Source organism: Trichosurus vulpecula, chromosome 7, assembly GCF_011100635.1.
Source record: "Trichosurus vulpecula isolate mTriVul1 chromosome 7, mTriVul1.pri, whole genome shotgun sequence".
In the NCBI taxonomy this organism is placed as follows: Eukaryota; Metazoa; Chordata; class Mammalia; order Diprotodontia; family Phalangeridae; genus Trichosurus; species Trichosurus vulpecula.
Genome location: NC_050579.1, coordinates 155,570,342 through 155,595,508, shown reverse-complemented (window position 1 = coordinate 155,595,508; position 25,167 = coordinate 155,570,342). Strand labels below are relative to the sequence as shown.

At 39.7% G+C, this 25,167-nt stretch overlaps 1 protein-coding gene and 1 long non-coding RNA gene across 2 annotated transcripts in view; one reads left to right on the top strand and one right to left on the bottom strand.

Moving 5' to 3' along the window:
- Nucleotides 1-455: 455 nt before the first annotated feature.
- Nucleotides 456-3,766, bottom strand: LOC118856784. The gene is made up of 2 exons (XR_005010885.1): nt 3,208-3,766; nt 456-1,461 (listed from the first exon to the last, which is right to left on the bottom strand). It is a non-coding gene; the product is annotated as an uncharacterized LOC118856784 (long non-coding RNA).
- SLC16A10 (solute carrier family 16 member 10) overlaps nt 3,346-25,167 on the top strand; it is a 136,025-nt gene continuing 114,203 nt past the window's right edge. The window contains exon 1 of the mRNA XM_036767288.1: nt 3,346-3,662. Within this exon, the coding sequence (XP_036623183.1) occupies nt 3,359-3,662 (304 nt within the window). The 5' untranslated portion in view covers nt 3,346-3,358. The remainder of the gene's footprint in view (nt 3,663-25,167) is intronic.

Here is a 25,167-nt window from a genome sequence, read left to right as displayed (position 1 = left end):
TCTTCAGACTAGACTTTAGCCTAGAGCATTTTGCCCTGGAGGAACTTAACCGTACCATATTAAATTACAGAAGCTAAAGAGACTTTGTGTCAGGTTTTGGTGAAGTGGTGTCTGTTTCTAGCCCTGATCACTACTTAGAGAAAAAGTAATACAGTAGTAAATAAAAGTTGTCATAAGGGATAAATACATAAAGAAGAAAAATTTCTTTTAAATACCTACACTCAAATAGCTGTGTATTTTTTTTCTGAACTAAGAGTTTTGTGTTTACACAACTGATGGAATTTCATGTGTGAGGACCAGCAATCAGGACAGTTTTGCTGGACCATAGAATAAAGGGGAATAGTGTATAATAACTCTGATTGATTGGAATCATTGTGAATAAGAGGAGTAATGTATACTAAACAACTCTGATAGGACAAGAAGATGCAAACAGTTTTAAGTGCCAAACAGAGGAGTTTGTTGAAGAGATCACTGTAGTTTATTGAACAGATCAATGACGGTCTTGTGCTTTAGCAATATCATTTTGGCAGTCATTCAGAGAATGGATTGGAAAGGGGAAGCTGCTACTCCCTATCCCCCTTCACTCACCAAATCTATCATCTGGTGGCTAGTGATATTGGTTATCTTGTGGCGATGAGCTTCTTCAAACTCAGTTAGGCTGAGTCCTTGGAAAACAAGCATATAGTTCATTGCTACACATGTACTCGAAGCTTTTTGTGGTTGGCAGGACATGCCAGAGACTCTGCTTAACTGGCATAACTTTTGAGATTCCAGGGTGACCTCCATGCCAGAATGAGACAACCCAGTTTGAAAATAAAGCATTATAAAGATTGGGGCCAAAGGCTACCTGCAAACAGGAAAGCAGTTTGAGAATAGAATTCTTTTTTAAAATGATTACACAGAAATAATATTTTGTAGTCATGAAATAAGATGTTAAATATAGGAAAATGAAACTTTATATATGTTGACTTTATCACATTGATGCAGGTTAAGTTCTTTGTGAATTAGGTTTTCATTTTGTGGAATTCCTAGTACATTTTTTCCCATAGTATATTCTGTAATTCTAGTCCTAAGAATCATAGTATATTGGATCCAGAAGTGATCTAATAGTTCAACTCTGTTGTATAGATGAAGAAACTGAGGTTCAACGAGGTCTAATGACTTGCCCAAGGTCACATGGTATAGTTGTCGCTGTTCATCCTGTGTTCTTGAAGATGATCAATGATGTTGTGAAGGTGACGTCTTGGCTTTTGAATGAATTAGATTGAAGTGAGGCAGAGCTTCACAAAGTTGTCAGCCTCACTTTCTCCTTCAGAGTGATCGAAGTCCAGCGGCAAGACAAAAATCAGGATGACTGTTGACAGCCCAGGATGCAGTGGATGACCTTGTCCTTTATTTGATTTAATGAGGTTTGAGAATGAAGGAGAAAGGAGATTCAGTACAGCTCTTCTGGTCTTAAACCTGTAAAAAAAAAAAAAGCTAGAAGTTGTTCATTGAGCTCTATAATTTTAGAGCTAAAAGGAATCTTGGAGATCATCTCATTTTACACTTTGGCTTTACAGATGAGGAAACTAAGTCCCAGAGAAGTTAAGCCCGATGGTGCTTGGGGCCATACAAATAGCTTAGGGGAGATTGACCAAGATTTTTTTTAAATCTCAGTGCCATTTCTACTATACCACATTACCTCAACTAACTTCCTGCTGTTTTCTTTTAACAATCTTTTTTTTTTTGTTAGTCAGTAACATTTATTGAGCATGAACTTTGTGCTCATCACTGCTGTAACATCTGCTTAGTTAAACCTTTAGCATACAATATAGCCTATGTATCTGTAAAACTTATTCTCTTCAGTGCACCAGTGGGACAGATGTTTATTCATATTACAATAGCACTTGAGCGGAAGCCAACTGAATAGGGTACTTATTCAAGTGCAAAGCTTTCATCCTTGCCACCTCCCTATTTAGTAGACAGGTGGCATAACTGTCATTTTTATGCATTCTAATTAGTATTATTTAGTAAGCGCTTAAAAAACCCCACCACCAAACCAAAAACGACCCACAGGCTTCCATCACAAAATACTACTGAAACACTGTATAGGTAATCTTTAGTTAAAGGGTCAGGAAAACATTATGCTACTTAATGCTGCTGATAGTAAGTCATCCATTGATCAAAGGCCAGTCCCGCTGCCCTTATGCTCTGATACTCTATGCACTGCTTTTTTTTTTTTTTAAAGGTGCACAATTTTTGGCAGTCAGCATGAAACAAGAAGCAGACTAGGAAGCAATTCTGTGTCCTCCTAATTTTCATCAGGGAAGAAATGGGATTATTACCTGAGGCCACTGACTTCACTATGTCAGTGTTCAGGTGCCAACTTTCTCAGGTGTGTGTCTGTGTGTGTGTCTGTGTGTGCACGGTTGTGACTATGAAGACAGCTTGGGCAGTATAAACATGGTGTGGTTATGGGAGTGTGTGCCTGAAGGGGTGGTGACCTCGTGAACGTGACTTTGTGGATGGATACGTTTGCCTTGACAGAAGAGGGCTCAGTGGGACGGCCAACGATCGTGACGCCACTGTATGAGCGTGTGTCAGAGCTAGGTGGTGTATACGTGACTCGTGTGTGTGTGTGTAGTAGATGCGCGTGTTCGGGGCAGCCTACGCTTTCCCGCGCGCTTTTTCTCCTCGGGTGGCCTGTGCTCTAGAGTGGACGGGGAGTCCTCCACCATTGGATTCGATGCCTCCTTTCTGCTTCTTAAAGCCCTCGAGAGCCTCGAATTCTGGGCCCGCCGATTGCACAGGAAGCCGAGGAGGAGACGGATGGTTTCCTCTGGGGGAGGGGGTGGGTAGAGGGGAGAGGGGACTATGTGATTCTGACCCTCGCTCAGCCACACGAGGCCAAGTGCGACGCGCCCCCCACCATCGCCAGGCCCCCTCCCTCGCTCCAAATTGTCCAATAAGGGAGCAGCAAAGGGGCCCCGCCCCGCCCCTGACCACGCCCCCGAGAGGGGGAGGGGCGGGCGCTCTATTAGAGGACTGGCACTAGGGCGCAGGGGCTCTGGAGCAGATAGCTAGGGAAGCATGGGGGGGGCTGTCCGGCAGTCAGGGCTGGAACCCTGAGGAGCACGAGCCCCGAGAGCCGCCCTCGAGCCTGCGCTCGCGCCACCCTGGTCTGCCTTCTCTTCCTCCTCTCCTCTCGGTCCCCCCCGCCTTTACCTTGGCCTTTGCTCGCCTGCCGCAGGGTCCCGAGCGTTCCAGCCGGAGCTCGCGCCTCCCCACGCGCCCGAGCCGCGGGGGAGGAGGGGAGGGAAGGCGCGCGCGGGGGGGAGGGGGGTGGGGAGAGGAGGGTCTCTGTCTTGCGGGGGCGATGATGCCGGCCCAAGAGGAGCCCTCCCCGGGGCACGGGATGAAGCCCAGCCCCCAGCCTCAGGGGGGCGTCTACTCCCAGCCCGCCGAGGGATCCGAGGTGCCTGCGGACAAGGAGGTGACTGGGTCCCCGAGCAGAGCCATGCCCGAACCCCCCGAGGGCGGCTGGGGCTGGGTGGTGATGCTGGCGGCCATGTGGTGCAACGGGTCGGTGTTCGGCATCCAGAACGCGTGCGGGGTGCTTTTCGTCTCCATGCTGGAGACCTTCGAGTCCAAAGACGACGAGGCGATGGTGTTCAAGACAGGTGAGGCGCCGCACCGGGACCTGCCCGCCCTTCGTGCCGGGCCCCGCAGCCAGCAGAATGATCTCATTACACGTGTGTGTGCGTGTGTGTGCGTGACTGTGTGTGCGAGATGTGTGTGGGGGGGGCGTGGACGAGGAAGGGAGCGGGGTCTTTGTATGCTCCTCAATATGCTTCTTGTCCGTCAGTCCATCTGTCTGCTTTCCCGGGCTACATACAGGGAATGCAATTGCGAGAAGTCAGGAGCTTGCAACCTTCCTAGCGTGTCTTCGAATCTGTCCCTGAGCTGCTTGGCCACTTACACAGTTTCCCTCCCTGCAGAGGGGGCGTTGGAGAGCGTTAAAACTAAGAACCAACAGCAAAGAGTCTTTTCAATTTTGAAAAAAGGAAAAAAAAAAAAGCCCACACCACCTTGTAGCCATCATTTTCCACAATCACTTGCAAGGGGTTGTTGTAGACGTCCTGAGCAGTGGAGAGCTGAGGCATCAGAATTAAAGTGATTTACTTATCCCAAGGTCACGGCGAGTTCTAAGCCAGAACCACATAGTGCTAAATATACAGTGTTTCACCTCAGTTCTGCCTGCTGGAAAGAGCTGGCAACAGGGATGGAAAAGACAAAAAGGAAGGGGTGCCTCTTCCTGTTTTGCTCTTTGACCCTCCTTTTTCCTTTTTTTGCCATTTAATAACGTTAATGAAAATTATGCTGCTTCAGCCAAAAAAAAAATTCTGTGAGCTAGTCGTTGCCCTGTTAATTAACTCGCTTGAACAAAAAGTAAAACTCTGCCAGGTAGAGAACTAAAGATGCGCAAAAATATTTTTGCCTTAATCTTTACAATTTTTCCCAATTGACTTTAATAACTCTGCCTTCTGGGCACATAAGTAGAATAGAGCACAAATGAGATAAAATGTCCTGGCACTGAGGTTAACCTGGAATCTGTCATCCTGAAATAGCAATAGTATGGTGTTGTTCTAAGAGCTGTGCATAGGTCCTGAAACTGCAAAAGTCCCTGCTTACTAATTAAAGAGTAGCTATATCCAGAGGACAAATGTGCATGTAAAATTAGGAATATTTATGCAAGAATGATCCATCCACCCCCTCCCCTCCCAAACACCTTGTAAAAAGTTTCTTGGATGTCCGTTAGGAAAAAAGAGCATGGAGTAGGTAAATAGTTGTTTGGGAAACTTGCAGGGCTGGAGTTTCCACATTATGCTAAAAGATGAATATATACTAGAGCATTCTTTGGCTAAGGATCTCTAGGAGTGGAGTTACAGAGATTATAAGTGTAGCCAAAGTGATAGAATTCAGTCCAATAACCTTTTTGTAGGGATCTTCTTCCTCTGTCTTAATGTAGCAGTCTGTGCCAGGGGACTTGAGAGAGAGGTTCCTCCAGCAATAGGATAAGGGAAGGAACCTGAATTAGTTCCACTTTACTCTCTTTGACACCCCTCCCCTTCTAGTTATGATCAACATTTACCTGTCAAATTTATTTTCTTTCAGTCCCATTTGTGTACATACATACGAACATGTATCATACCTAGAGCCAAACTAGAAACCTAAATATTTACTGTTTATATGTTATTTATGTGTAAAGAGCTCTTTCTAGCCTAAATTGGACTCAAGTTCCATGAGGACAAAGATCTTGCCTTACGTTCATCACTCTTAATCCATAATACTTAGAACAGTGTCAGGCTTCATTTGTACAACTAGTAAATATTAATGGAATGCCAGAGGTGGAAGGTACTGGTTAATCTTAGCAAGTCATGAAACAGGGCTAAAATGTAGCTTCTAAGTCAATTGTTGTTAATGACATTCCAAAGTATGTATTTCCTGCAGCCCTTCACACATAGCAGTTAATTTAAAAAGTTTGAGGGTATGACTAATTTGAGCTTTAGAATATCTAGGCTTTTTCTTTTGAAGATGTGATGCTGAGTTATTTTTTACTGAACATTTTGCTTTCTTCAGTTACTTTTTAAATAATAATATCTAGCACAAAACTCAGTAAGTTTGCTTTGAATATAAGGGTACATTTTCCACATTTAGGAGCTAGATGAAATTTTCCGAAAGAAAAAAAACATTTTCAAAAAGAAAAGGGAAGGCAGTCTGTTTCCATGGGATGGCTGTTTATTGGGATCCCAAACCTCAGGTAGAAAGAGGTTCCTTTGGAGTATCCAAAGATCCTCTGGAAATTCTTAAAGACGTTCTGAGCAATTTTGGCCAGGATACTTCCAGGGTCATATACTCAGCCAAATCAGAAGCCTTGTGGCTTTTGCCTTTTCCTATTTCATATTTATCCTCTTCCCTTTATGCACAGCAAAGTGGTGCTGAACTAGAGGACACTCCAATTAGTACCCATTGCTGGCTGCACAAAATAGTAATGGTGTTGTGGATGCTTTCTTTTCAAGTTATTGTGACAGCAAATACACACACACACACACACACACACACGAAGAACAGAATGTGCTTCTGTACATTTGAAACCCTAGGCAACTTTGGCTGTAAACTTTCTCAGTTATATCACTTTTCTCTCTCTGGGCTTCTCTTCAGACACTTGGAGACCTTTTGACCTTTCTCACAAACTCATTTCCCTAAAATAGTTTTCTACTAGGTTACAAAAAGACTGTGGTTAGCTTGAGGTGTTAACCTCCCAGACTGATCTACATTTTAATAGGGTTCAGTCATATAATTAGCATTTATTAAGCTAACTTCAGCGTCAGGACGGTGCTTGGGGTACAAAGAAAGGAAAAAACAAACAAGCCATGCTCCCTGCCCTCAGGGAGCTCACATTTTAATGGTTGAGATAACATGTAAGTAACTTTAATTTATTGGACATATACATATATATAGTGTTAATGCAATGTAATCTCAGAGAGTAGACACCTGCTGGGTGGAAAGTAGACACCAGAATCTGAGCCCCATCTTGAAGGAAGCTAGGAGTGGGAAGTAGGTTCTTAAACTATTGCAGTTGAATGACAATGGGTGGGTGGGTGAGGGGAAGGGGAGAAAGGTGGCACTGCTCATAGGTGGCTAAGGACCCTGAAATCACCAGCAGCTTTCTTCACCTAATTGGTAAGGATGGTTTATTTTGCATTTCCCCAGCCTGTATTTCATTCACTACAAGCGTCGGGAAAAAGGTAGGATTCCTCATAGCTGAAAGTCAGAAGGACCACATAGGTGAATGGAGAGGCAGGCATCCCAGTTGTAGATAGAAAAGTCTGAACCCTAGCAGTTGCTGGCATGATACTCTATAATGAATGGGCTTCAAGCACCTCCATCAGGTTGTTAGGAGTAAACTGAGCATGAATAATTGAGAAGCAATATAAGATAATGTATAGAATCTTGGGCTTGGCACCAAGAGACCGGGGTTCTCAATTTTTATGTCCTAGGTGCCTGATCATAGGAAAGGTAATTTTTCCATCTGCAAAATGGGGTAGTAATCCTTATACAACCCTAAAGAGCAATGTAAATGTGTTATTTGTTAATTTTTAGTACATTTGAATTTATTAGTCCATGACTTTCATAAAAGGAATAAGAGTAAAAATAGACATTTTGGGGGGTAGAGGGTACTGATCGCTTCCTATTGAAAAAGAGTATATAAGTATCTAGATAAGAAAAACTAATTTTTCTTTAGAAATTAAAAATTGTCACAGCTCTTCTGGCCAGTGGATAACTTCGTAACTCTCTAATGAAATTAAAAACTTGGTGGTGTCTATTACTTTTTCTTCAGGACACTTTCCCATATATCTTGCTAGTAAACCAGTTTAGTTCTCCTACCTGCTTTCTTCCAGGAAGAAGAAAAGTGGGGATTTTTTTTCTGAATGGTTTGTTTTCTCTGTCCTTTCTCTCCCCCTCACCTCCAAATATGATGAAAATCATTTAGGAGCATGTGTGAAGTGTAATTTAAAGAGATCAACTAAGTTTTCAGATGGGGAAACTGGGGTCCATGCTAAGTCCTAGCAATTGTACTGCAATAGTTGAAGGACTCATTTTCATCACTGTGAGTATCCCTTTTATTGGTGCAGACTGCAATCCCTCCTTGTATTTATAGATAGTATTTGTGAGTTACTGTGACTGAAAAAAATTTGTTACCATGTAGACTAACTTCTCGTGATAAACCTTACGAGAGAGGCAGCATGATGTAGTGGAAAGAACACTGGTCCTCTTGTCAGAAGTTTGAGTTTTAACCTCTTCACTTACTGATAATGTGATCATGCAGCAGTATCTCTGAGTCTCAGTTTCCTTACTTGTAAATGGGACTAATGATATTTGCACCACCTATAGGATACATGATTGTCAAGTCTACCACTGCTTTTATATCCATTCTGTCTTTTCTATTCCCGCTGTTAACATCTCAGTACAGGTTCCCATGAACTCCTATCTATGCTGTTATAATAACCTTCTGAAGGCTTCCAAACTCCATATTCTCCTGCCTCCAGTCCATCTTTATGTCGCTGCTAGACTATTCTTCCTCAGTCCAAGTCTGATCTCATCGCTTGTCTGCTTAAAAACTTTCAGTGGCTTCCTATTGCCTGTTGAATAAAATCCAATTTTCCTTAGCCTGACATCCAAGGATCTCTACCATCTGGCAGTACCCTACTTCTTTATATTTGCTTCTCTCCACATTCCCTACACTTGAGCCAAACTGGACCCAACTCAATTAGCACCTGTTCCAAGAAGCATTCTTTTGATATTCCCTATTAGAAATTCATCCCTTGGACTTGGCATGGCATTTACTTTTACCTCTCATAGACCTCTTACATACTTCATTACTTCAAAGATCCTTAAGTTCATTAGTATATGTATTACCTCCACTGTTGCAGATCAAATCTTAGGATATTGATCTAGAATTAGAGTGAGGACCTTTGAGACCAGCTAGTCTAGCCCCTCCTTTTGTTTTCAGATGAGAAAACAGGCCCAGGGACCTTAGGTTACCTATCCAAGGTCAAATATGTATTGTCAGCTTGGGTAGGTAACTATATATTCCATTCATAGGTGGGTCCCATCTCACTAAGTCTCAGTGATATTCCTACCCTCACCCCCTTTTAAATCAGATATGCGATTTCATTGATTTAAAGGGACCTTTTGGTGAGGAAATTTCCCTCCACCAATGCAGATCAGCAGCTATTCTATAACTTGTCTTTAACTGTAGACTAGTCTATTTCTCTCAGGCCACCAAGATGACTTACCCTGGGTCACGTAGTATGGAAGCAGGACTTGAACACTTTTTCAGCCTTGTAGTTTATCTTTGAGAGTTGCTATGGCAATAAATAAATAATATGATAGAATTATAGATTTAGAGTAAGAAGGGGCCTTACATTTTACAGATCAGGAAATTAAGGGCCAGAGAAGTAAATTATCTGAATTCGTACAGTTATTACATAGCAATCGAGGATTACAGCCCAGATCCTCAGACTTCAATTGTGGTATTATTTCTTCTGTAGCCATGGTGCTAATCTTCTGGTGAGTAGCCTCTCTCCAAACTTAGCTGGCTTGGACCTTGGATGACCAACATGCAGTCCATCATGAGGCCCATATTATTTATACCTCTTTTGAGTACCTGCCTATCTCTTAAGTATTTTCCAGCTTGGTAGAGCTGTTTTGGAATATCTGTTAGAGGGAGGGCTGTAGTGGCATAGCCTTTGAGGGTTGCCTCTATTCCACAAGAAGATAGCAAAGTAAGACTCTAGCTATATGCCTTGCTTATGCACTTCTATTTTGTATTGTAATTAGAGGCAGCCAAGTGGTGCTGTGGATAGTCTTGGACTGGATCAAGAAGACCTGAGTTCTCATCCTGCCTAAGATACTTTAACTTACAAGCTGTGGAATCATGGGCAAGTCACTTACCTTTTCTCAACCTCACTTTCCTCATCTGTAAAATGGGAATGATAACAGTACTACATCCCAGGGTTGTCATGGGGACCAAATGAGATAATGCATATCTTTGCAAACTACCAAACTGTATGTTGTTGTTCAGTAACGTCCAGTTCTTTGTGACCCCATTTGGGATTTCCTTGGCAGAGACGTGGGAATAGTTTGCCATTTCCTTCTCCAGCTCATTTTACAGATGACTCTTCCTGACTCCAGGCCTGGAGCTCTGTTTACTTCACCACCTAGCTGCCCTCAAAACTGTACATAAATGCTAGCTATTGTAATTATCATTATCATTATTATTACTGTTAGTACTACCATTGTAGTTATTTGTGTCTGCACCTCACCTCTAAATGGCAGGCTCCTTGAAAGCGATGATTGGTTTATTCTTTTTGGTATAGAATGTTCCCAATGGCTAGCCCGCTCGTACATAACAGATAGGTGAGTTGCTGCCTTGACCAGTACTACACAGCTACTAGGTGGTATAGTCAGGATTAGAATTCAGATCTCTCTAATTTCTAGAACAAATCCTATATGGAAGTGTCTTTGTGTGGATAAGTGTAAATGTAAAGTTTCTTCTTCTAGGAGGTACTGACTTTTCACCCTTTGAGATCAATTAACAAGAATTTATTAAAGGTTAACTAGTACCAAGACTGTAGCTGCAAAGAAAAAGCAAAACAAAACAAAAAACAACCCAGTTCCTTCCCTCAAGGAACTTAAATTCCAATGAGGGAAATATGGTTGGATTGATGCTAACTTGTTTACTCTCCAAATAGTTCCTGTTAACTGTTCCTGTTTAATCTACAGGAGCTAGAGCTGGCGCTGACACTGAGATCCCTGAGCCAGCTAAGAAACTCAACAATGCAAACCTTGCCAGGGGACACTTCAAGTACAAGCTTGTCATGTAGGGCCAAGAAAGCAGAGTCATTTGAGGCCCCTGTGCCTTTAGCTACAGATTGGCTGTACTGGAGAGGCTGGTCTCTTCAGATAGCTATGAGCCCATGGCAGGATTGTCAGAAGCAGTAGTCACCATCAGTCTAGCAATCATTTTAGAGGGCAAGTCATACCACCATCAACTGTTCTTAAAGCTGCAGCTTCGGCTAATCCATTTTTTTTTGAGGGGGGGGGAGAAGAGCACTAATTTGTTCTATTTTTAAAAGTTTTGTTGATTCCTTTTTTTATTTTGTTTTTACACCAGTCATTTCCAGATACACCCCCTTCCCCAATTCAATGAACCTTCCCTTATAATAACAAAGAAAAATGACTAAGTAATATCCACTGAAACAGGGTCCACATCTGAAAGCATATACAATATTCCACACCCACAGTTCCCCATGTCTCTTGGGGGCTGATTGGTTTTACAGTTATTACATTACTACATTATTGTAGTCATTGTACATGTTAATTTTTTATTCTGCATCAGTTCTCACAAACTTTACTGTGTTTCTTTAACTTTCTAATTTCTTGTTTCTTACAGGAAAATAATGCTTCATTACATTTGTATAACACAATTTGTTTTTTTTTATTGCTGTGCTTGTTCAGTCATTTCAGTTGTGTCTAAATCTTTGTGACCCCATGTGGGATTTTCTTGGCAAAGATATAGGAGTGGTTTACCATTTCCTTCTTTAATTGATTTTAAAGATAAGGAAACTGAGGCAAACAGCTTAAGTGATACAGGGTCACACAGCTAGGAAGTATCTGAGGCCGAATTTGAACTTAGGTCTTCCTGACTCTTCTCAAATTGAGGGACATCCGCTTTATTTCTAGGTTTTTTTAAATTTTTTCTTTTTCTTCTTTTTCTTTTTTTTTATTATTTAATATATTTAGTTTTCAGCATTGATTTTCACAAGAGTTTGAATTACAAATTTTCTCTCCATTTCTACCCTCCCCCCCACTCCAAGATGGCGTATATTGTGGTTGCCCTGTTCCCCAGTCAGCCCTCCCTTCTGTCACCGCACTCCCCTCCCATCCCCTTTTCCCTTTCTTTCTTGTAGGGCAGGATAAATTTCTATGCCCCATTGCCTGTATATCTTATTTTCTAGTTGCATGCAAAAACTTTTTTTTTTGTTTTTGAACATCAGTTTTTAAAACTTTGAGTTCCAAATTCTCTCCCCTCTTCCCTTCCCACCCACTCTCCCTAAGAAGTCAAGCAATTCAACATAGGCCACATGCGTATCATTATGTATAACCCTTCCATAGTTCTCATGTTGTGAAAGACTAACTATATTTTGCTCCTTCCTAACCTATCCCCCTTTATCCAATTTTCTCCCTTGGCCCTGTCCCCTTTCGAAAGTGTTTGTTTTTGATTACCTCCACCCCCATCTGCCCTCCCTACTATCATCCCCCCCTTTTTTTTATCTTCTTCCTTCTTCTTTCCTGTGGGGTAAGATACCCAATTGAGTGTGTATGGTATTCCCTCCTCAGGTCAAATCTGATGAGAGCAAGATTCACTCATTCCCCCCTCACCTGTCTTCTCTTTTCTTCCTACAGAACTGCTTTTTCTTGCCACTTTTATGCGAGATAATTTACCCCATTCTATCTCTCCCTATCTCCCTCTCTCACTATATTCCTCTCTCATCCCTTAATTTGATTTGATTTCTTTTAGATATCTTCCCTTCATCTTCAACTTACCCTATGCCCTCTCTCTCTCTCTCTGTATACACACACACACACACACATACATATATACATACACACTCACATATACATATATACATAAACATATATATATACATATATATATGTATGCATATTCCCTTCAGCTACCCTAATACTGAGTTTTTTTTTAACCACAAAAAGTGATGCTGTAGTCTGTAAAGCCAGTAGGAAAATACATTTCAAGAAAACATTCAGGTTATTTGAACAAATGCTCGGGCTAGGATTAGTGTCATCCCAGCATATTCAATTTTATAGTTTGGTTCAGTTATCTATCATTGTTGGATATTTTTATTCCTAAAGGACAGGTCTGGCCATGTTGCTCCCATGTTCCAGAAACTTGAGTGCTCTTTCTTGCCACTAGGAATTAATCAAGCAGTAAACATATAGAATGTGCCAGGCACTGCCCCAAGGGCTGGGTGTATAAAGAAAGAAAAAAGACAAGTGATCTTGGAAGTGGTCTACAGAGGGAAGGCACTAGGGGGATCAGGAAAGGCTTCCTGTAGAAAGTGATATTTGAGTTGGCATTTGGAGGAAGCCAGGAGGCAGAAATGAAGGAGAGAATTCCAGGCATTAGAGAAAGCTGAGAAAACTGCCTGGGAGTGTGGAGTTGGGATATGGAATGTCCTGTGTGAGGAACAGCAGGGAGGCCAGTGTCAGTGGATCAAAATACGGAGTAGGAATGGAAGTGTAAGATGTGAAAATACTAGAAAGTGGTTGGGGGGTGGGGGTTGGGAGTAGGACAGATTATGAAGGGCTTTGAACACCAAATAGAAGATTTTACAATTGATCTTGGAGGTGGTAGAAAGCCACTGGAGTTTGAGGGGGGTAGACAGGGGTATAACATAGTCAGACCTGCCATTTAGGAAGATCCCTTTGACAGTAAGAATATGGAGGATGGATTAGAGTTGAGAGAGACTTGTGGCTGGCAGACCAACCAGCAGACTACTGCAGTAGTCTAGGCAGGAGGTGATGACAGCTTGTACCAGGATGGTGATAGTGTCAGAGGAGGTGGGGAGGGACATGTGTGAGAGGTTACAAAGGTAAAATTAACAGGCCTTGGCAACAGAATGGATATGGAGGTGGGGAAGGAGAAAGATTGAGGCATCAAGGGTGACACCTAGGTTTTGAGCCTGGGGAACTGGGAGGATACAGTAATAGGGAGGTTAGGAAAAAGTTTTGGGGGAAAGATAACAAGTTAAGTTTTGAACCTGTTGATCTTAAGATATTTCAGGGACAGTCAGTTTGAGATATTCAATTGGTCATTTGGAGATGGAAGCCTAGAGGTTAGCAGAAGAGATTAAACTGGGTAAGTAGATTTGAGAATCATCAAGATAAAGTGATTGTATCAAAGGCTATAAAGAGGTCAATAAAGATGAAGATTAAGAAAAGGCCATTAGGTGTGGCAGTTGAGAGATCATTAATGACTTTGGAAAGGGCAGTTTCTGTTAAATGATGTCAGAAGCCAGACTGCAAAGAGTTAAGAGAGTGTGAGACGAAGTGGAGGCACCTATTGCTTATGGCTTTCTTAAGGAGCGAAAACTCCTCTTTTAGGCGTTTAAGGCCCTTCAGAATATGGCCCTAACCTATTATTTCAGACTCGTTCTGAATTACTCTCCCTCACATAAGTCTCTGTTCCAGTCACGTTGGCCTCCTTGGTTTTTCCCTTCCATGACATCCCATCTCCTGTATCCATTCCTAGTATGCGCTCTGGTTTCTCCTCTATCTAAATTACTTTGTGTTTACTTTGTATTTATCCTGTAATTGTTTACATGCACATTGTTTCCTCTCCGCTCCCTCCCCTTTAAATTTTCATCTTGGGTTTCCATTACTCCTTCAATTGAATTGGCATATGTAGAACCTTCTATGTTTGACTGCCTTCGGGGCAAACACGTGAGGGTGGGATTTCTGGATTTAAGAATGTGAATAATTTAATGATTTTTCTTTGTTGTCGTTTAGTTGTTTCCATGGTGTCCGATTTTCTTGGCAGAGATGCTGGGGTGGTTTGCTATTTCCTTCTCCAGCTCTTTTTGCAGTTGAGGAAACTGAGGCAAATAGGGTTAAGTGACTTGTCCAGGGTCACACAGCTAGTAAGTGTCTGCGGCTGAATCTTAACTCATGAAGATGGGTCTTCCTGACTTTCAGGCCTTGCGCTCTATTCACTGTACCACCTAGCCACTCCATGATTTTTCTTACATCATTCCATATTGTTTTTCAAAATGGTCCAATTAAAAGCTGCATTCATAGTATGTTATTATTGTGCCTGTCTCCCTGTTTTCAGCTTTAGTCACCTATCAGTTTGCTGAGCAAGAGAGGAAACCTCAGGTTTGTCTTGATTTGCTTATCTGTTCATTGGTGTTGTTGAATAGTTTTCTATATGGTAGATATAGTTTGCAATTCTTCTTTTACTTTGTTCATGTCTATTGACCACTTATTTATTAGAGAGTGTCTTTGGTCCTTATATAATGAATTAGTTTGATACCTGGCAAACTTTCGTCAGATATATGATACAAAGATTTTCCTCCCAATCAGCAATTTCCCTTTTTATCTTAGCTTCTTAGTTTTATTTAATAAAAATATATATATTTTCTCCTTTTATACTCTTATCCATCGTTTGTAGGGTTAATTGCTGTTCCCTTTGAAGATCTTTGTCTCCTAATGCATTCAAAAAGCAGGAAATAAGAACACTTGGATTTAACACAACACTCCATGATACACACAGTGACAAATACACATTGCATTTGTTTCTGGCTTCATATAGTACTTAACTCATGTTTCTAGCTTATAAGACAAGGACAATTTTAGGTGACTCTTTTGGTGGGGAAGTTTTGTAGTTTGGAAATTACAGGATGGGGAAAAAGTCCCACAATAATGTTTACAAACAAAGGTTCTGTGTGATTGATAATAACCTTTCCTTCTTAGAAGGTGTTCACTGTACTATGGCTTTGTTAAGGTGAATTTCCCACAACAAACCGTGTAAGAATCATTCTCACAGATTCAAGGCAGGTCAGCTATGGAAGGCATGAGCCTCTGAATTAATTTCTTTCAACCCCTTCATTTTAGAATTGAAGAAACTGAAGTCCAGGCAGATGAAATGTGACTTGTTCACCTTCACAGCTTCTTTCTCAAGAGAAGTGCCTCACTGGGTTGTTTGCCTTGTAGGTGGAGCAGGGAGGAGAGCTTAAGTTGAATGGAACTGATGCTTTGTATAATTTTAAATGAAGCTGAACCTAGCAGAAAATGAGAAATATCACACACACATTGTTACTTCAAAACTCAGGTCTTTCAGTATTCTGTGTTGGCTTGTAGTGAATGAATTATACTGAGTTCATCTTGGGTGTTTGAGGTAAGGAGAAATAAGCAAGTTGAAGGTGGTGATGGCTACTTGCTGAAAGCTCAGGTGCCTCTTCCTTAAATTCCTTCACTATCATTTGAGTTATTAGTTCTCAACCTCTTCAAATTACCTTGTTTTACTTTATCTGTACATTTTGCATTTTTCTCTTTCCTCCTCCTAGAATGTAAGGTCTTGAGGGTTGAGACAGATTTTTTTTTTTTAATCTTTGTATCCCAAGTATATTGCCCAGTATACTGTAGGCACTTAATGCATATGAGTTGAACCAAATGAGTTTGACAGATAAAGAAGTATGGGACTTTAAGTATGGAAGGGACTTTAGAGATCACTCAGTCTCATCCTTTCATTTTGCAGATGAGGAAGTTGAGGCCGAGGGAGCTGAAGAAAATTGCTCAAGTTCATAAGTAATTAAGAGCAGATATAGAAAAATCAACCAAAAATAAAACATCATTTTAGAACAGTCATTGAAATATTCTCATAGTTACAAAATATGCATTTAAGGTACTCAGAGTTTTCTTTGAGACTTTAGCGTTCATTACTTATTAACTTCTATATCCTGCTATATTGAAGAACTTTATAACAGGTATCCTAACCGAACTAAAGAAATCTTTTCAGAAATGATTTGCTTGTTTTCATGTGTATAAATCTTGTCTTTCCAACATTTTAAACTCTATGAAGGCAAGAACAATATTAGAGGTTTAGTTACCTTTTCTGTTTTCATTTTCTCTACCCCTGGGAATTAATTGCTAACCCCTCCATCATATAACTGGTATGTTTTTGATACAATTTCCAAAACTTCCATAATTTCCATATATTAGAACTTGTTTTGAGAATGAACTCGAGGTCAGTTTTTAGCTTAACTTTGGTAGTAACAGAATAAAAATGATATCATAGCTATTTACCCTTAAAATGCTAAATTTTTTTGTCATCTTTAATTTCAGTTTCAAATGATGGGTTGTAATGTTTATATACATGGAGTCAGCTTCAAGCTCATCATCTCTTTAGCTTTCTATAAAAGTCTGTACTTAATGTTAAATTTGACCCTCACATGGAATAAATACCTTGACTTTTCCTGGAGCTTGTTTCTACATACTTAGCCCTTGGACAGCCTTAATTCTGTCTCTTCCACAGAATCCTCCAAGATAAAGTAGTATTAGGATGTAATCCCTCTTGGGCTTAACGGAATACAGCTAGAAAATTACATTCTCGCTAAAATAAAAGAGCCTTTAGTAATTTGCCAGTCATGGCTCTAGGCCATTTCTGGAATAGTGCCCATACATATGTGAACACTCTTAATATTAATTGCTGCTGATTCATAACAAGCAATCCTAGTGTCTATTGTACTCTGTTGCCAAAAAATGAAACAAAAAACCTTAAATCCCATATCCATGATGTCAAAGAGATTTTTGGCTATATGTTTGATAAGAAGACGTATTCAGTTGGGGGCACCAAATGTTGATGATTCTGTGATAAAGCATCTGGAAACAAAAGTACTTTTTTTTACTTTGTATAAAAGGGAAAGGAACTGAGAAATGCTGAGAAGAAAATTCCTTGCCTAAGGCCAAGTCCCAAGGCCAGATTTTTTTTTTTCATTACAATGAATGTCTAGGGCAAAACCAATAGTTTACTTTTAATTTTTATTTGTAACATAAAATGTGACTAATGACAAATGCTGATTTGGAATAATATGTAACTGGCCAAAGTGTTTCTCATTCAATTCAAATGTTTCCTTTTGTTATGGTAATTGTAACACTTACTTATATTAAACTTTAACTTCTACAGACCACTTTCACATCCTTTTGAGAAGGACAAACAGCAAGCAAGCAACTTACAGACTAATGTTTGATTAAATATGTCCTTAACTAAATAAGAAATCAGTTTGTCTGATTCTCTTTGGAACCCCTAGGGCACTTTTGTTTCCCCCTTTCCCCCTCTCTTAGCTCCTGCAGTGTACCTAGCTCCTGACAAAAATAGAACTCAAGATATGGTCCTAGTATTACAGTAGGATTATTACCTCCTTTCATCTAAACATTGGATTTCTTATTAATTCGATTAAATATCGCATCAGCTTTTTGTTTTGTTGATTTGTGTTATCATATTGTTGCTTTATATTAAGTTTTAGTCCACTAAACTCTTTACCACATGTATTGTATTTTTCCTTTAGTAGATGTTTTTGAACCAAAGTGAAAGATTTAAAATTTAATAGATTAATGTAAATTTGTTCATTTTTATATATTAATCTAGCCTGTAGAGACTTTTTTGTTCCCTTATTGCGATTTCGTGTGGTTTTAGTTATGCACAAAACTATGTCTCCCAGCATTATGTCATTGGCATATTTGATCAATATGCTATCTATAACTTCCAGTTCATGAACAGAAAGAAGATAGAATCCTAAGACACTCCATTAGGGAAGTTTCCCTAGGTTGCTATGGATCTTTTAGCCAATTTCTTTTGGATATGGATGTCCAACTAGTTATGAATTGCATAGAGTTAATGCTATTAGCAATGTTTGGCAGTATTAGTATAGTATCTGCCAAGCAGAACTGATTTGACCATATTTTATCTGTCATGAATAGTAGGAGGTGAATATTGTTTTCCTGGAATTTGTACCCATGATGTGATGGAGAACTCTCTAAGAGATGTCAAACCTGATGACAATTTCCTACTTATGAGGCTTTATAAGGAGACTAATATCAAAAGGAACCTAGAAAGCATTACTAGGGATTTTGAACTTCTAATCAAGAAACTGCCAGTGGAGACTAGAATGGGCTTCTGAAAAGAAAGGCAAATTACGGACGTGATTAGTTAGCTGGTTAAGAATCTGTAAATGCAGTTTACGGTTTTAGATTACTGCTGAAAATGTGGCAATGATGCAATCTGGGACACGCCATCTATCTAGCATGAGTAAAAACATATTTGCCTGAATGGTTATGAATCTCATCATGAAGGCTTTAAATTAAAAAGAGAAAGTGAGGGAGAAAATGTCCCATACCAGAGAGAGAATAACAGATACATTTCATATAAATATTTCATTTGATTTTTACAACAACCCAGTGAGGTAGGTGAAGCAGATAGTTTTTTTTTTCCAAACAAAAGGAAATGAAACTTAGAGAGTTTAAATGACTTGCCCAAAGTCACACACTCATTCCAAATGAAGAACAAATTGTTAACAAGATAAGCAGAAATCTAGGGGAGATTGACAGTTTTTGAAGACTGTATGGGATCCATTTTTGCAAATGTGCTAAATTATACCAATAACTTTCTAAAAGGGAAGGCAGGGTCTATCTCTAGTAACAGAAGAGATTGGATATGGAAACAATTCAGGCAACAAGCTGTGTTGAGACCACTGAGGTTTGTTAATACAGATAAATTTAGCTAAATTTTATTCTCAACTTAGTTCTTTTGGTCTGATGACAGTTTTTTTGCTTGACATTTAAAAATTTCATGCTGTTTAATTGCCCTTTCTCTTAGTTTTGATTGCAGTTGCAATTTTAAATGGTAGGAGCTCAAAAGAGTCACATTTATTAATGATTATTTAAACAAAGGCATTCCACAAAGGGAATTAAAGTTTTAGTGTCCATGGGGGCAGAGGGATGCCTGTGTTTATTCTACAGTGTTTTTGTACTATGTTTCAGAAAGAATAACTTATATGGAAAAAGTTCTTGGATATATTGGTATATTTAGAAAGTACATTTACTATTCTTTTAATTCCAATATTAATTCCTTGATAATGGAATATTAGTCTTAAAGAATGTGTTAGGAAGCAGAATGATTTGTAGGCATTGTTTGAGTGGAATTTTGGTTGTGGATGTTGTCAAATGTGACCTGTTGGAGCAGCGAATCATTCAGGTCCAGTCAAGAATGATGCTCAACAACATTATAATGGCAGGTATAAATGCCTAAGACCAGGTATCATGTTGGGCAAGACAACTCAGAGCTGTCTATACTTACAGGGGTCCAGGAAGGTCCCATCAAGCTTCAGGCAAAACTGGGTTATTGCTTGCTCCCTGTGGGTGGATATTGCTCCTGCAGGAAAGCCACAGACTATATATCCAGGGGTGATCCCCATTAAGGTTACTGGCAAAGCCAGATGATGTCTCCTCTGGGGCAGAGTCAGGTGGTCTTCCCCAGCCAGCCTTAGTGACCAACCTGTCTAGTCTGCTCTGGCTAAGTCTGGTTGACCAGTGGACAAAGCCACAGGATTTCATATAATTTTAAAAGGCTATAACTATGTGTAAGGGGAGGGGTTGACATTTATATGGGGTGCCCAGACTTGGTGAGCTCGGCTGGTGTCTCGGCCCTACCTGAGCTTATCTGTATGAAATTTATGCCTATTGGGGTATGACTATGCTAAACTTATGTGGTTCTTTATATTGAGAAAGTGAGTGGGCACATACCTTAGGGTTACATACATACATAATATGGGAGTTTTAGGAATGTAGCTAAGCTGAGGAAACAGTGGACATGATGATGTCCTCTGCTGTACCCATTGCTCTCCATAGTCCAGGCTTCATAGATATTTTCTTTGTCATTGTCTGGTTGCTTTTAGCAGGGGAGGGTCATAGGTTTCCCGGTGGTTATACTCTGCTTTTACTGTCCCTCTTTTATTTTAATTTATTTATTTTATTGTCCCTGCAATCAGAAGGAGAAACACTCCTCTCCCAGCTCTGCATTTGACTCACCGTACTTCTCCACACTCCAGCAGTCTTCTCATTCTGGAATATCCTTCTTCCTTAATATTCCCATCTTCTGATTAGTGAGTTTCTTCTGGAATCTCCATTTTGAGGAAGTGTTTAGGCCAGGCATGCTCGCTTCTCCTTTTCTGACTCTGCTTTTGTCTTCTGTTTGCTCTTCTCTCTGCTCCACCATGGTGTCATGTGGTTCCCTTCTTCCACACCTTTTCAGATCCCTTTTATGTGTTGTTTCCTCCCTTAGAAGGTAAGCTTCTTAAGGATGGGGACAGGCTTTATTTTTGCTTGTATTTATATTCCCAGTGCTTAGGACAGTGCCTAGTACATAGTAAGTGCTTAAAAAATGCTTGTTCATTTGACAGTACATTAAAGAAAAAATATTAGCACCGTACTCTGCATTTTAGGCACAATTCTTATTAATGTATCATTCTAAATCTAGGCATCTCTAATTTAGAGAAGCATCCAAACTAGCATGGAGAACCTCTTACCCCCACTCCCATGCCTTCAGACATCTTTCTAACAAAACAATTTGAGGTAATATTTATAGGAATCTTGAATAAGGAAAATGTCAAAATACATTTTGGATTATCATTCTACTCCATCTAATAGAGCAATAATCACTTAATTAAGCTACTCAATTCTTTGACCAAAGGGACTTCTCTCTGTTATGCTATAATCCTTTTAAAATGGGGAAAGTGAGTACTCTCATTAGGTTCTATTCTCTATATGTTCTATTCTATTTACTATTCTAATCCTTTTTGTTATTCAGTCATTTTTGACTTATATCTGACTCTGTGTAACCCTACTTGGGTTTTCTTGGAAAAGATACTGGAGTGGTTTGCCATTTTCTTTCCCAGATCACTTTACAGGTGAGGAAACTGAGGCATATAGGGTTAAGTGACTTGCCCAGGGTCACACAGATAGTACATTTTTGAGGCCAGCTTTGAACTCAGGAAGATGAGTCTTTCTGACTCCAGGTCTGGCACTGTTTGACCTACCTGCCCTTTCTAATCCTTCATGGATAGAAAAGGCTATGATTTTAGCTAGACTTGAGTTTTTTGTTTTGTTTTTGTTTTTCTTTGGTTACAATCCTAGATTCATCCCTCCTGCTCTTAGCTTTTATTCTTAACCTTTTAAACATTTTTCTAAAAGGAAAAGTGAAAAAAGGACTTCAGACAGGAGAAATTTTCATTTCTTAATATTTTCAGTTGAACAAAAATGGAGGTTTTTAATATGATTCCATAAATGGAAAGAACCTTGAATCTGGAGTCAGAAGACCTGAAATCTAGACTAACTTTGTCAACTGTGTGACCTTGGGTAAGCCAATTAACATCACTAGATTTCATTCTCCTTATCTGTAAAATGAAGGGATTAGGTTAGAAGGCTACTGAAGTGTTTCTTAGCTCTAGGTCTCTGATCCATGTTCTCTTAGGAATAAATTGACATATACATGTGACTTAGTGCAAGTAATGGAACATAACTTATTAGATTTGAGATGATATGTGTTTGTGTCTAGCATTTAAAAAAAATCAAGATCAAGATATTGAATATTGAACTCAGTCACTGGAAACTCAAAACAGGCATTGGGGAACTGGGCAAATGTGGCAAAATTTTCAAAATCAAATAGAATTTCATTGTTGTAAACTCTAAGAGATTATATTTGGAAAACTACAATGATAAGTATAGGAAATTTCAAATCTTTAATAAATAATTTCTATTTTAAAATCCTCACATCACAGTGATATTTAATGTTTTGTTGATCATTTTAGGGGGCAAAGGGCCCTCTGAACCACCTTCTCCCTTAATTTCTACTTGCCACCAATGGAAAACAAATTCTTCAGAAGTATTGTTGAACCTCATTTTTTTTTTTTTAGGAAAGACTGATAAACTGGAGAGTATTCAGAAATGTGGGATGAGAATGGTGAGGGGACTTAAATTATGCCACACATGAAGTTTGGTTGAAGGCAATAGGATGCTTAGACTGGAGCAGAAAAGGTTTATGGGGTAATATAATAGCTATGTCCAAGAACTAGAAAGGTGGTTCCGTGGAGTATGGATGAGACATTACAGGGAAGCAAATTTAGGCTTGTTATCAAGAAAAACTTCCAAAGAATTAGTTATCCTAACTAGAATGGCTAGCTTCAGGATATAATGGGTTTCCTTCTTACTGGAGTTCTTTAAGCAAAAGATGGACAAACACTTGTTTAGACAATTAGAGGGGATAGTTTTTCAGGTGTGGATTGAACTGGATGGCCGTTGAGGTCCTTTACAATTCTGAAATGCTGTCATTTTGAAGATCTGCCCTGATAGGTAAAAAAACATTGCTAAAGCTATGCTAACTTTTTTTTGTTCTTAATTTTTAATTGCAGTGTAAATTAAAACCTATAATATAAACTCATAATATAATATATAATGTAAATACATTTTAAAACCTATTGTACAAAATTTTCTATGAGGCCTGTATTTTAGATGATCCTGAGTATCATTTTGTTCTTTGGATCACAGTTAAAGAACTATTTTTCTTTATTGTTTTAAGAATGAATGAAGAAGACATTTATTAAGTGCTTACTGTGTGTACTGTGCTAAGCACTGAGAATACAGAATACAGACAGAAAAGTAAGATAGTCTCTGCTCTCAAGGAGCTCACATTCGAATGGTGGAGACCACATAAATGGAAACTTTCAACTGCAAGTCTGATGGGAAGGTTTTGTAGTCCTTAGAGGGTAGCAACAAAGTAGATGGTAATGCCTCTTCTCTAATATCATTTCCACTGAAAAAATGCTATGAGTTTCTGATGTTAATATTTGACAGTGCCAAACATTTTGGTGACGAAAACTTTCTTTTCTTGGTTTTCAGTAAATGTAACTGTCACAGCTGTAGTAGCAGTGGCCAGACTGCATCCCCAAAACTGTTGCTTCTCTGGATAATGGCTGTGGGCACTGAGCTGGAAGTGTAGTTATTTCCAGGGTTCTTGGCTTAGAATCCTGGGCTGTCTCTATCGGGGTTTAAGGGAAGATGGTGATCAGGGTGGTGGTAGTGGTTTGACTTGCCTGGTGCATGCTGCTTCCTTTCTTTCTCTCAGAGCACCTTGCTGCTTGTTGCTTGCTTGTCTTGTGAGTGGTGAGTTGGTGGGGATAGTGGGTAGCTGATGCCTCTCCAAAAGAGTTGCTTCCCTGGTTGTTAGGCATAAGGGCTAGACTGAAAGCAACATTGATGGTCTGAGCTGTGCTGCCACTCCTGGGACTTTTGTGCTCATTGACCTGTTGGTTGTCACTGGTAGCAGTTGTTGCTGGTGTGTTAGGAAAGTTGGACCCCTTCTTTACAATGATGAGAAGTGATGATGTTTATAACAACAATCAGTACTATATAAATAGACTGAATAAGATTATAGTCAGAAATTAAGTTGAAAAGGACAGAAAATAGTAAATTCTTAGATTAGCAATGAAATCTTCCTTTAGAAGTCATTATCAAGTGAATATAATAAAAGTAAAGCCTTTCTAACAAATTCCACTGATTTGGAATGTATAATGATTTACCATAGTCTTGAATTGAAGTTTACTTTCACACTACATGGTTGGTGATAGGGGGAGAGATAGGATGGAAAGAGCATTTCCTAAACAAATAATAGTGTAAGGCAAATTATTTAAGGAGAATGTTTAACCAAGTTAGGATAAGAAACTATTTCCAATTGCTTAGGAACAACATTTGCTCATTATGAGCAGTCATGCCACTTAAGGAGGAATGAATTCCAGTCACATGTCTCCTTATAATGAAGGAATAGTTTCATTACTAGAGACAGAAATAAGATAAAAGGGACATTAAGGCTTCCTAGGGCTGGGACTTTCTTTCCTTCCAAGCAAGATAGACTACCTACCCCCTTAGGCTGCAGAGAAAGGGCTGCCTTGTGCAGTAACTTCCCGTATCAGAAGCCATTACTTTGCTTCCTCCTAGGCTTATAGGATTTAGAGCTGGAAGGGACTTTTAAAGATGATCTTCTAATCCTGTCTCACCATTCTACAGTTGACAGAGCTGAGAAGTTAAGTGATTTGCCCAAGGTAAAATAAGTATTTTTGGGGGTAGGGAGGAGGCAGTAGCTAGATGGCACCGGGATAGAGCTCTGGGCCTAGAGTCAGGAAAACTCATCTTCCTGAGTTCAAATCTGGCCTTAGACACTTACTGGCTCTGGGCAGGTCACTTGACCCTGTTTGCCTTGGTTTCATCATCTGTAAAATGAGTTAGAAAAGGAAATGGCAAACCGTTCCAGTATCTTTGCCAGGAAAACCCCAAGTGGGGTCACAAAGGGTCGGACATGACTGAAACGACTAAACAACAACAAAATATTAAGTGTTAGAACCAGAATTCAAACCCAGGGTTTTCCCCATGCTTGTCATTGGCTTGTGATTGGAGGACAGATTTCTTAGAATGCTAAAATTTTAGAACTGGAATACAACCATCCTATTAATACCTGGGGACCCCAATTCTTTATCTTAATCCCTAGGACTTGGCTCTCTGGTGCCCCCTTCTGGTCTTTCATTGCCACCACCTCCCCATTAAAATTGAGTTCTTTGTTGTGGGAGAGGATAGTTTTTCTTTTTGTTCATGCCCTATCTCTATGTTGCCAATAGACCCAAATGTCTCTGGAGGAGAGAGTGAGGCTGGTAACTTTGCACAGCCTTGCCCTAAATCCAATTCACTTGCAAGTCACGACCTCACCTTTCTGATGTCATGGTCCTTTTCCAGAATGAAGGACAAACAAGACTGCCTTACTCTGAGCACTTCACGGGAAATTTTTGAGATTTTATCAAAGGGGAAATTTAGATACAGAAAATTTAAGTTATTCCTGGTATAATATTCAGTCAGCTATCAATTATTAAGTACTTACTGTGTTTCAGGCGCTGTACTAAGCACTGGGGAGATAAAGAAAGTAAAACACAACAAAACAAA